This window comes from Myripristis murdjan, chromosome 19, assembly GCF_902150065.1.
Source record: "Myripristis murdjan chromosome 19, fMyrMur1.1, whole genome shotgun sequence".
NCBI lineage: Eukaryota > Metazoa > Chordata > Actinopteri > Holocentriformes > Holocentridae > Myripristis > Myripristis murdjan.
In genome coordinates, this window is record NC_043998.1 from 14,012,044 (window position 1) to 14,024,014 (window position 11,971).

Genomic DNA, 11,971 nt, shown 5'->3' on the forward strand with positions numbered 1-11,971 from the left:
CCTTCCGCAAAACAAACCAATGAGCGTTGAGATCTTAGGGCGGTGATTGTAGTCAGCCAATGAGCGGCGCGGATGCTGCTGCCTATGGCGCCGCAACGAAGTCCACTTACTTTTCTGGGCGCTTGGTGCCTGGCTAGCTGAATTGTGAAGAAATTCCGAGGGATTTGGATGTTGGTGGACCTCCTCAGTCGTGCTCTCAGCAGACGCCGACATAGTCCATCACCCAGACGGCCACTGACAGCGGTCGGTGTCCAGCCCGCGATACGAGAGCCATGCCTGTCCCCGCCAGATACCTCAGCAACTCCCCCGCCATGGCCTTCTCGTCCTCGGCCTCGCTTATCCCACCGCCGCCCATCAACACCCAGCAGCCCGGCGTCGTCACGTCGCTCCTGTACAGCGGATCCAAGTTCAGGGGCCACCAGAAGAGCAAAGGCAACTCTTACGATGTGGAGGTTGTTTTGCAGGTGAGGGTGTGAGCAGATATTTCGCCATAGCGGGCTGTCAGCTGACGACAGGCATTTGCTGATCTGTCAAACGGGCGCTGTGATAATTGACAGCTGGGTCTGGGTTACCAATGGAGAATCAATGAGCGCAGGCCTGGTGTTTACATCTAACTGCTGTCAAGTCAACACGGGGCACCTCCTGACCTAACACATTGATATGTATAAGCTACACTAACTAACTATCCAGATGCTACTAGCTCATAGCTCCTCGGCTCAGCTGGCATTTGGGAAGATGCTAGAAAAGCCAAATGTCCCTGTAGCCTGTCCGTATTAATCTGTTCAGCCCTGCCCGTGAGTGGGTTTGTCTGTGTTGAGAACACGATCTGCCTTCCTACCCACAAAGCTTCATTTTCAATTAGCAGAAATCCTGAGGTGTCAAAAGACGCCAACATGTCCTTCTGAATTATAGAGAAATATGTATAAAATGATGTACAAGTCATCTTAATCTTTTCTGTTTGATGTAAGAGTGCAGCCATAAAACAGTGGCATCTTGAGTTTGAATATAAGTATGTTGTGGGTTTAATAGAGTTGCAGCCAGAAGACACAGAGGTTGTATGTTTAATTGTCAAGTCAAATATCACAATGTCTTTCACCAAATACCTTGATATTAATATAGTGAAGATATTGTAGAGATAACTTTTGGTGCTTTCATAACATATTTACACAAAAGTAATTTTTGCTTCAGAATGTACAGTGACTATACTGTAAAACCAGAAAAGACATGACTTATATCAATATCTGAAGTCCCAGATGATGTCTAGTTTCATATCACGATGTGGATAAGATATTGATATATCGCCCAGCCCTACATTGTAGCACAATATGGATTTTTTTCTAATTTTGAGGCTGCCTGAGGAGAAATTTAATAGAAATTCTGAGTTGAAGGGGTTAATATAATCTGGATAAATGCACTGCCTGCCATGAGTGCTACATGAGTGAAACGAGATAATGCAGATGTGCAGTAATCAGTACTGTTCTGTTTTTCTTTATTGTGTCCCCTTTTAAAGCATGTTACCATGGAGGATTCATACTTGTGCGGCTACCTGAAAATAAAAGGCCTGACCGAGGTGAGAAGAGCACATTCCTTTATTTCTTCACAGACATAAATAAATTAACATCTGGCTACAGCTCGCTGTGTGTGTGTGTGTATCCTCTCACAAACAGCGGCTGGTGCAGCCTGGTAGAGCTGTGCCATTCTTTCTCTTTTCCTTTGGATGGGACAGAGTGACATGCCAAACCTCTATTACTAAATTCTACTGTGTACAGGCACCTTGGGATTCAGCCAGCACACTTTACATAGCTTGCAGAATATGGCAGAAGAGCTTTTCCAGTTCATCAGTGTCCCCTGGGAAACTTAGCATACGGCTCCTCCAAGTAGCACTTGCTCCAACAGCATGTTTTTAAAGGGGCAGTTGACAGCTTTAATTCAGGGGCAGGTGAGGTTTTGGGGGAGCTGTGCCAGATACTTTTGTAGGAAGGGGTCATCTCTATTGATGCCACTCCTTTTGGTCACTGATAAAAGACGTAGATTACTTCAAGGAGCAGTTCACCCAAAATACAGAAAGATATTTGTATATTCTTACCCCCCAGTTCAGTATTTGCATTCAGATGCATTCAGTTTCTGTGTGATTTGGTGAGGTTTCCGGTCTACCACTGTTTCCTGTTTTCCAACACCCCAGTTCAGTAGGGCTGGATGGTTACTGTTTTGTGGAGCTCAAATTCATTTTTATTTCATCGGGAACTAATTTTTGCAAAAGAACACTGACAAATTGTATCTATCCCCCCCACAAGAAGTGCACATTAGAGGCAGACAGATACAGTCTCTTGGTTCTCTGTGTCATCTGTGTCATTATTTTTGAAACAAGCTTTTGCTGTTGAGGCTTTTGTTTGAGCTCCACAAATGAATAACCATCCAGCTCCAGTTTTATTGGGCTGAGGGGAGACAGGGGAAGATCGTGGCAGAGTGGAGACCTTACCAAGTCACACAGAAACAATCTAGGTGGATAGACTGCACAAGGGGTAAGTGGGAAAATATCTCATCTTGTATTTTGAGTGAATTGTTTCTTTAATGTCACTGTAAAATTCATTCACACAGCGTGCAGTGTATTGGGGATGAACCAGAGCTAACAAAACAAAACAAATGTCGGCCCCTCACAGGAGTACCCAACTCTTACCACGTTCTTTGCCGGAGAGATCATCAGCAGGAAGCGGCCATTCCTGACCCGGAAATGGGATGCAGATGAAGATGTGGATCGAAAGCACTGGGTAAGGCGAAATCTCATGGATTCATAATCGTCCCAGATACTCCAGTTCTTCTACAGCCGACTGGTTTACACCGCTGCCTTGTTTGTCGTGTCAAGGGCAAGTTCCAGGCCTTCTACCAGTATGCAAAGACATTCAACTCGGACGATTTCGACTACGAGGATCTGAAGAACTCCGACTACATCTTCATGAGGTGGAAGGTAACGTTCTGCATCAACACTGCTCCATCTGGAAAACCGAGACAGTCTGCTGCCTACGAAGTGGACTTGCTGTTTCTCAGCCTCTCTGTCCCTTCGGGGGTAGAGAAAATTCATTATTATTATTATTATTTTTATTATAATTATGAGCAGAATTATCACAGTCTTTGGTGTTATTGCGTTGTTGTTCAAACAACTTCAATTATTGGCATTGTGCATTAAAAATAATAATACCTTAAAATTATAACGCAGTTGATGTTATATTCTAACTAGGAATCCAGGACACTGATAACAGATATTTAGGACCGATATTCATTTATTGTAAATTTGAAAATTACTTTGTTAGAAAATTTACAGTATTAGATTTACAGTATCAGAAATGCCAACACAAACCTTGCTTTGAATTAACAAATGTTAATATAACGTCAGAATATTACAAAAAAAAATGCAAAATATACAAGAAAATTACAAAAATTTAGAAAAACATGGAAATTAGTAAAAAATACCATGAAAATATGATTTTAAAAAATGAGGTTCAAATCCAGGAAGTCCAGTATGTGCTGCACAAACTGTGACTTTCTAAAAATATGCTCATCAAAAAAGGTTATCATCATAATTCAAAATTCAAATGGTGTAACTCACTGTTGGATATTTTCTTATGATTTTATACTAAAACTGATAACTCCCACCCCTGCTTAGGAGCAGTTCCTGGTCCCCGACCACACGATCAAAGACATCAGCGGGGCGTCCTTCGCTGGGTTCTACTACATCTGCTTCCAGAAATCCACAGCAACAATCGAGGGCTACTACTACCACAGAAGCTCTGAATGGTAAAGCAGCACGACACCAGTGACCGAGGTCACGCCGTGAAATTGAGTGTTTGCCGTGATATTGAGAAGCAGGCTCGTGACCGGAGGCTTTGTGGATCAAATGGGATCAGCTTGGAAAATTTGGGGTGGTGAAAGTGAACAAGAAACACAATTCCTTACTCGAGCAAGGCCTTTAACCCCAAGTTGTTCCTCTGGAGCTGCTCAGCGGCCGGCAGCAGCTCACTGCAGTTGTGCTGAGCAGCTCTCCGCTAAGACTGTGTATAACTTTGTAATGAGGAAGCAGAATAATGCATAAGAACAGCACACATTCCCAGAGTGGGAACGCATCTGTGTTTTTTTTTTTTTTTTGGTATAAACCATACAGTCAGGTTTTACTTTGATACATTGGCTGTTTTTGGTTCACTGTGCAATTACAAGTGAACCAGGCTGTGTTATGAAAAAGGCCCGAGCATAGGATTTTGTTTATTGGACAGAGTTTTGTTAACATGTGATCCCACCCTTATGGTAGATATGTCTGTGCTCTTTTCTGTAAGTTGCCTTTTCTAGTGTGAACGCATTAACAGCATGAGCATGCGTATCAGTCTAGACGGCACGTGGCTGTCGGCTATCAGATGTCAACATTCATCTCTTTATAACAGATAAATAAAGCCACGTGCTTTTCCAATAGCTGGTTCAGATTACTTCCTCACTCATAACAAATTGTTCTCCAGTTCTCTCGGAAGAGGCCTGAGATGCATTTTCAGGTGTGTCTGTGCTGTTGTTTGGTAAATAACAGATTGCTCACGTGGCCGGACGAAACAAACTAAAGGAGTAAACACTCCATAGTTTGAACAAACCACTCTAAACACATTTAGCCCATAGTCTCCTCAGTAAATAAATGTTGGCACAGAAAGGCTGTGTGTGCTGCAGAGTAGACATGCATGACGTGCTAGATTTTGCTTCATGCTTCTTGAGATAAATATTTTATAAACTTGGCAGCCTGTGAGGGTCAAGCTGCAGTCCTTGCTCCAGATTGTGCATGATGAATTTATAAATATCTTAAAGGATAGGTTTTGTATTTTTCATGCGGTATTAAAATGGTGATACCCATCGTTGTGCATAACCTCGCTGCTAGCGTTAGTGACAAGGAGCATACTACTCTGCTGCAGCTTCTTGCTGCAGCACTCAGCACAGTCCAACTAGCCGCTCGCTTTTGGCCTCAGAAATTTTCATAAACGTCCTTTTTGAAAACAGGAAATCACTCACCAAAAAATGATTGCAAACAGTGCTTTTAAACAAGTTTTATTCAGCATTTATAATGACATATTGCCGTGTCTACACCCAGACAGTTCTGTTTCTAATGCTGCATTCAGGGGAACTCAGCCCTTGGCATTTCCAACATGTAAATTTCAACAACAGTTCACGGTGTCGAATAACGAAAAATGGATACTATTTTCTTTGCTATTCCTCATGGAGAAAGATTCAGAGTTTCTTGTCATGAGCATTCATTTATCCCGAGTTGACACCATGAATGCTGTTTCGCTGCAGGTCAGAAAATTACAAAACCGATTCTTCAAGCTCCATGTTCACTTGAACGCAGCATTAGCCAAGGTAGCAGCTCAAGGCAATGTCTTACTGTAACTGCCAAATAAAACCTGTTAGAACGGTGGGTGTGTCACTGCTCTGAGTTTTCTGTGAAGTGCCTTGTTGAACTGTGTTGAAGGCTTGCAGGAAGCTGCTGTAGAGTGGTGGATTTTTTAACATTAAAACTAGTTGTTAGGTTGTACTGTGTACAATTATATGTGATGGGTATCAACATTTTAATTAGGCCTGCACTGAAAAATATTGATCCTTTTAGCGTAGCAAGCAAAATGTGTTCATTTTATGATGGGCTTACTCTCCAGTGTGCATTATTATTTTTTTTTCCACTTCTTTTCTAACACAAACTCTTGTTGCACTGTTTAGGTACCAGTCTCTAAACCTCACTCACGTTCCCGAACACAGCGCAGCCATTTACGAGTTCCGGTGACCCTGGCATTGCAGCTCTCTCTGTTGGACAAAGACTTGAAAACTTATTGGCCTGCAGACGCTGCTGAGGAGGAGGAGGAGGAGGAGGAGAGGAAGGACTCGGGAGAGGAATTTGGGCTTTGGACAAATGCAAACTGTTATATTTCCTAAAACAAAATTTTAAAAAGAGTGGACGTGCCTGTCGAGGTTGGAGTAGCTGGACTGCTGAAGGACCAGTGGACGGACAAGAGGTTTGCAGTTGTGAAAGGACAGATGGATGTGTGAACGGATGGACAGAAGGAAAGGAAGAAAGTCCTGTTTTGCTCCCATGATGGAGCTTGTAAAGTTATAACCAGCAGCAGAGACTGGGTGTGATTTATATATTGTACTCCTTTCTTCATTTCTTTTAATGTCTGGTTTTAGAATCCTGGGCACAGCATCTTGGGACACTTTATACACAAAGTTGGGGAGTTCCCCACCTTCTTTTCCTTCCTTTTTGCAACTAGGGATTTTTCCTGCTTTCATCTGATGCCGAACGAGCAGCATAAACACATTCGACTACCATAGGACAAGGATTCCTCAGAGGAGTCCGCTCTTATTAACACAAGATGGATCTGGAAAGACACTGAATGAATCAGAGTCGGTGTGGAAAAAGAGAGAAAGACAAGTTTGAGTTGAGTGCTTCAGGATTGAGGATTGGAGCTTTAATCAGTTCATAAGCTAGAATGACAGTATTTTAAAAGCTAAGCTGGTTCTTTGATTGCCTGCAAAGAGGAGATTTTGTTGTTTTTTGTTTTTTTTTCTCTCAATGATGGACACTGAGTGGCACTTTTTAAGGCTGCAAAGTGAGAGACACATTAAGCAAGCTTTTACCACGTGTTGCTAAATTGCTTGGGAGATTATTATTACATGTGATTGCTGTGGATCTTGTACTATTGAGTTACATTTGCACAAAGACGGACTATATGTTACTAATGCTTGCAGTCAGCTTTTTCCACTCACATGCCCCCAGTACACAATCTTCAAGGTGGCGGTTCAAGCTGTGTCAGTAAGACAAAACAATCACTTAGTAGTACTCAAAAAAGGAATAGGTAGTGTTTTTGACCCAGGTGTGCACTCGGCATTAAACAAAGAGCTTTTTAACTCCCCTTTTTCCCTTTTCCATTTTAAATTAAGATTCCCCTCCGCACATTTATGTCTCTTCGACTATGCAACATTATCAACGTAGCACTCTCCAAACATCAGTCCTGGGTTTTCAGAAACAAATTTTATTCTATCCTTACAATAGTATATTTAAAAAAAAGTCTATCTTCATTAAAGGAAATATTTTTGTTAAATTGCCTTTGAAAATACTCCTCTCCCCTAATCATGTTCCCTTTCCATGTGATGGTGCCATCTTTTTAAAGCTTATCAGAATTGTATTATAAATGATCACAAGTGTGTTTGTTTGAGAATAAGGCTGGACTTTGATTGATGGTGTGTCTGTGAGGAATGGATTAAAAAAAATATATCAAAATACCCATCACTGTGTCGTCTGACTGGTATGCTGACTTCTGCATTGAACTCATCCCATTTTACATGATTTATAAAGCAGCTTGTCAAACGCTATCACTTCTAGACTGAAACAGTTTGCTGAGACAGCTGTTAATTTTTTTTTTCTTTGACCTGCTTAAGCAGCTGACAGACTCACTCTTTAAGTGGTCAAATCTGATTTTTAGAGTAGAAAATAGCCTTCAAGAGACAAACTAATCAGTCACAGCCAGAATTTTTAATTATTTGGCTGGTGTCTTGCCTGCCTACCCTAGTGGGAAATTATTTCCATAAATGATGAACTTAATTGTGAGGTCAGTGCTTATTAAACCGTTCAGTCTATGAGGGATCATTCAGGAACATTTGACTATGGCTCTTACTTCTAACCCAGCACTGCCCTCTAGTGTGTATAAACATTTTTTACAGTCTCCATATGTTGTATTGAGCCTGGAATAGAGTTAAGAAAAACAAAAAGCAGTTAATGAGGACTAAACAGTGGTGGTGAAGACGATAGTAAATGCTTGTCATTAATGGTCTTCTCTGTCAACATCCTTGTCAGTTTTATTTATTTATTTTTTTTGTTTGCTTGTTTTTCCACACAATATACATCTACCGTATGAAGGCAAAAAAACCCAAACATATTTTATATTTATATTTTTATATATTTTGTATTATATTTATATTTATATTTTCTCACCTCAAATGCGGTCGATCCATCTGGATAGTTTCTGCGATTTGGCAAGGTTTCCGGTCTGTCACTAGTATACTGATATGTTTGCATGTGCATGTGAAAATGTGTGTGCACGTGTGCGCATGTGGTAGTGCACACTCCTGCCCCCTCTCCACCTCTGGAAGCATGCGAGGAATCTGCGGGTTTGTCTGATGGTGAGTATAAAGGGTCTGTGGTTTGCTCTGTGGGCATGGCTTACCTGTGAGAGACTAATATATAAGCACAGGTCCCTCCTATTCATTTACCTGTCATTCATTTACACCTCCTGGCTGTCATGGCAACCAGCAGATAAGTGGATTTCACCAAAGTCACCGATGTTGTAGGCATGTCTGCTGGTGCCAGAACCCATGATACATCTGTGAATGCAGCCCCTCACAAAAACAGACGTGGAGAGGGTGGTCTTACCACTGTGACTTCGCCTGAATTAAAAATAGTATTTTAGGGGGTCAGTGGGTATGTTTACTCTCTTAAATATCGTGATGGAGGAGTTATCCTGTGTGTAGGTACTTGTGCAAGCAAGGGTTTTGTGCATGCCCAAAGATGGAGTTTCTGGAAGCTGTTTGGTTCTGTCATCTGTTCAGACCGTGACCCGCCTGGTTTTCATATTGAAGCAGATCGTTTTGGATCTGTTTATTGTGCTGTACACTCAGACATCCACTGAAAATTGCAAAACATTCATTGAAATCCCTCTGGTTTTGGCAATACCTGACACAGGTCCTCTGGAGTTTTACGTATTGGCGAGCGTAGAGGATTACTTTGACATAACACCTATGTGTTTACACGTGTGATGATTACAAATGCTGATGTGGGTTTCATAAACTATCCAGAGTTCACACTTTTCTCACAGATTGATATAATGCCGGGAGAAAGGCTTACATCACAATCAAGCAACACATATCCATACCATGGAATAACTCAGTGATTATTATCATGACTTACTTACATGATTAACTATGGAAAAGACACACTGGATACACAGTACAGCCCAGGCCTGTTCTGGACGCCTGTAATAACATGAATGATGCTTTGATACAAGATCCCCAAATTTGTAACAGTAGGATTTGTCAGTACTGAGTGATTTACTGATAGCTATGCACAAACCCTTTTAATTTTGAGCGCTACGATATAGAGTCCATGTGTCAATAAGCCGAAGGTCAGGCCTATCCAGCAAAAACATTTCAACTTCATTTTCAGAGAGGACAGTACACAAGAGAGTATTACTAACTGTTACAAACCACCAGATGCCATCTAAAAGACAGATTTCAGTTGTGGCTATACCTTGAGCCTGACGAAGGATGTTCAGGGAATGTCTCACTAATTAAAACTGGCAGTGTGAGGCTGAAAGTCTGTTTCAGAGCACCTCTGTCCCACACAGTTGATATAATATGTTATTCTGCTTTCGATTCAGTTATTGAGATATCAAACAGGAGACAGGTACTTCTGGATTACTAAACACACTAAAACATGATGAATACCTGATAAATGCCATGGATATAATTTCACATGTGTCCAATATGGGAATTAATGTGTGAACAAGTGATAAATGTTATGTAACAGTGAAAATTTCAAAAACAAAACAAACAAACAAACAAAAAAAAAAACAGTTGAGCATGATTTTATCAATACAAGTATTTTTATTCGTTTTACAGGTTTACAATGTTTTTAAAAAACCATAAACGATACATACAAATAAATGTAAAACAAAAACGCATTACAATAGGAAATTGGTCTCAACAATAAATGATAAATAAAAAATGCATGGGGAAAAAATGCATTACTTCTGCGACATTTTAAGTGGCATGCATAAAAATGTAAGTGGAAAAAAACATATTCCATCATCATTAGAAATGGAAATAATACACGGAAATAATAATAAAAAAGAAATAAAAAAATCGAACCACATGGTAGTGTCCGATCTAAGAGACTTATGCCCTCTTGATCTGCGTCCAAAGAGGTCACACATCACTACAACCCAAAGCACATGTTGTGTTTAAGGCGACTATTTTTTCACTGACCAAGCGATATAGCTAGCCTTGGGACAAATTGGACTGAACATGGCATTTGACACATCCGTGAAAAAAGCACCCTGCGTATTCAAAGCAGGTGTGTGCAGTGGCATTATATCTTTCCATAGAATATGGACCGAACTGCTGTTCACTATGATTGAGTGCATGTGGGGCCTTTTTTTTATACAATCTCGTCATAAGGAACACATCCCAGTCTTAGGCGAGTCCCGTTTCTATTCTGTGCTACTGTGGCTATAAAGTCCAATCTGTCCTCCGTCATAGATGTGTCATTGCTCTGTAAAACTTGTGAAAATGCTTCCATAAACAAGGTTATATTTATTTGTCATCCAGATTTTAAAACAGCCTGTACTTCTCCAGGCAGCGAGGGTCCTCTCAACACTAGAGTTAAAACACTACCTGGTGAATCCTCCAACGGTCGCTCAATCACACACACTCATGATTATCAAGATTGATGTCTCTGACATTAAGGCGCTGACGCAGTTCACAAGCATTAAAAGCAGGTATGTCTGGCATTTGCGTGTCTTCTGTCATCTTCAGCTGTACAGGATGAAGATGAGCCTCCTGTTCCCTCCCCCCGGCTGTCCATGTCCTTGTACACCTGCAGGTACATCAAAACACTGTTATGGGTTTAAATCACTGTTTTAACTCACACACCACTCTTACAGGATGGTTAAGAATGCCAATCATGTGTTGTTCACACTGACACAGCTGTAAAACTCAGCTTGTTGGATGTCAGCTTGTTGCGAGTCGATCAGCCACAGTGTTTCTTTCACTTCTCTGAGAAGTGCCTAATCCGCACGGTCTAACCTCAGCCGTCTCTCTCTCAGGATTGACACACCAGGTAACACCAACTGCAGCCCTGCTGTCTATAACACATCATTTATAGGCCTGTTACATGAAATTAGAAAGAAAACATACAATACATCCATAGATTAAAATACCATATTGGGACTACTACCTCATACAGGCATTTACAGCCTTATAGATGGGATTTAATCTACATTAAATCTTCCTCAAAGCACCACCCTTTGAAAAGTTAAATTGATAGCCAATCAAGGTATTCAGTCTCATATGAACATTCCACATTTAAACTACCAATTTGGAACTCTGATCAATTATTAATAACTACAACCAAAATCACCATATTGATAACGTGGGGTTACAGTGTAACCCTGGTTCTCTGAGAATAGAGAATATCTCTCCATCACATATAGAATATATGTTATGGGATTTACTGACATTCTAGCAGCTGACGTGAAAACCTCTTTAAGACACACCACGCCTACCGTGGCTTCCCCTGCGCCCTATAAATAGACCCAGCTGCGCAGGGATCAGCTGATTCACTCTGATTTGAACGGGTCCGGAGCGGCCTCGATATGGAGAGATATTCTCTATTCTCAGAGAACCAGGGTTACACTGTAACCCCACGTTCTCTATCGTATGAGAATATCTCTCCATCACATATAGAATATATGTTATGGGCTCTGTAAGACACACCGTGAGGGTCCCAAGGAGACAGAGCAGACACCGCTCCAATAGTAACCCCATGAGGTAGTTTCGAATGAGACGTCCCCACCCCGAGTGCACAAGATTTACAGTGTGTACAAAATCACCACCTTAGAACTATATACAAATGCACGCATGTGAGGTGGCAACACCGCAAGACGCTATGTGCCACCACCAGCTGTGCGTGAGTCTTGCATACCCAACCCTGCCAGATGCAAGGGCTGGGTGCAAGGAAGATGTCACTCAGACGGCCCGCACTCTGCTAGGCCACTGACTAGGATCTTGACATCACCCTGGCCAGGCCCGAGGTCGACTGGCCAAGGGGCACAGTGAATCAACATTCAGGTTGACATGGCCCCCAGCACACGCTCCCCGAAGGAGGTACTGGTGGCCACGTTCA

General features: G+C 41.6%; 1 protein-coding gene across 1 annotated transcript; it reads left to right on the forward strand.

The window, feature by feature from the left end:
- Positions 1-49: 49 nt before the first annotated feature.
- On the forward strand, positions 50-7,297 carry LOC115377837 (glucose-induced degradation protein 4 homolog). Its single transcript, XM_030077880.1, has 6 exons — positions 50-464; positions 1,511-1,570; positions 2,661-2,768; positions 2,864-2,965; positions 3,662-3,792; positions 5,737-7,297. The coding sequence occupies exons 1-6, from the start codon at positions 273-275 to the stop codon at positions 5,798-5,800; spliced, it is 657 nt and encodes a 218-aa protein (XP_029933740.1). The 5' UTR covers positions 50-272; the 3' UTR covers positions 5,801-7,297.
- The last annotated feature ends 4,674 nt before the right edge of the window (positions 7,298-11,971 follow it).

Bases quoted from the DNA above. Each gene is read 5' to 3' on its own strand.
- LOC115377837 (XM_030077880.1), top strand. From the start codon at position 273: ATGCCTGTCCCCGCCAGATACCTCAGCAACTCCCCCGCCATGGCCTTC. The intron at 465-1,510 runs GTGAGGGTGTGA...CCCCTTTTAAAG, and splicing joins ATGTGGAGGTTGTTTTGCAG to CATGTTACCATGGAGGATTC. The intron at 2,769-2,863 runs GTAAGGCGAAAT...TGTCGTGTCAAG, and splicing joins ATGTGGATCGAAAGCACTGG to GGCAAGTTCCAGGCCTTCTA.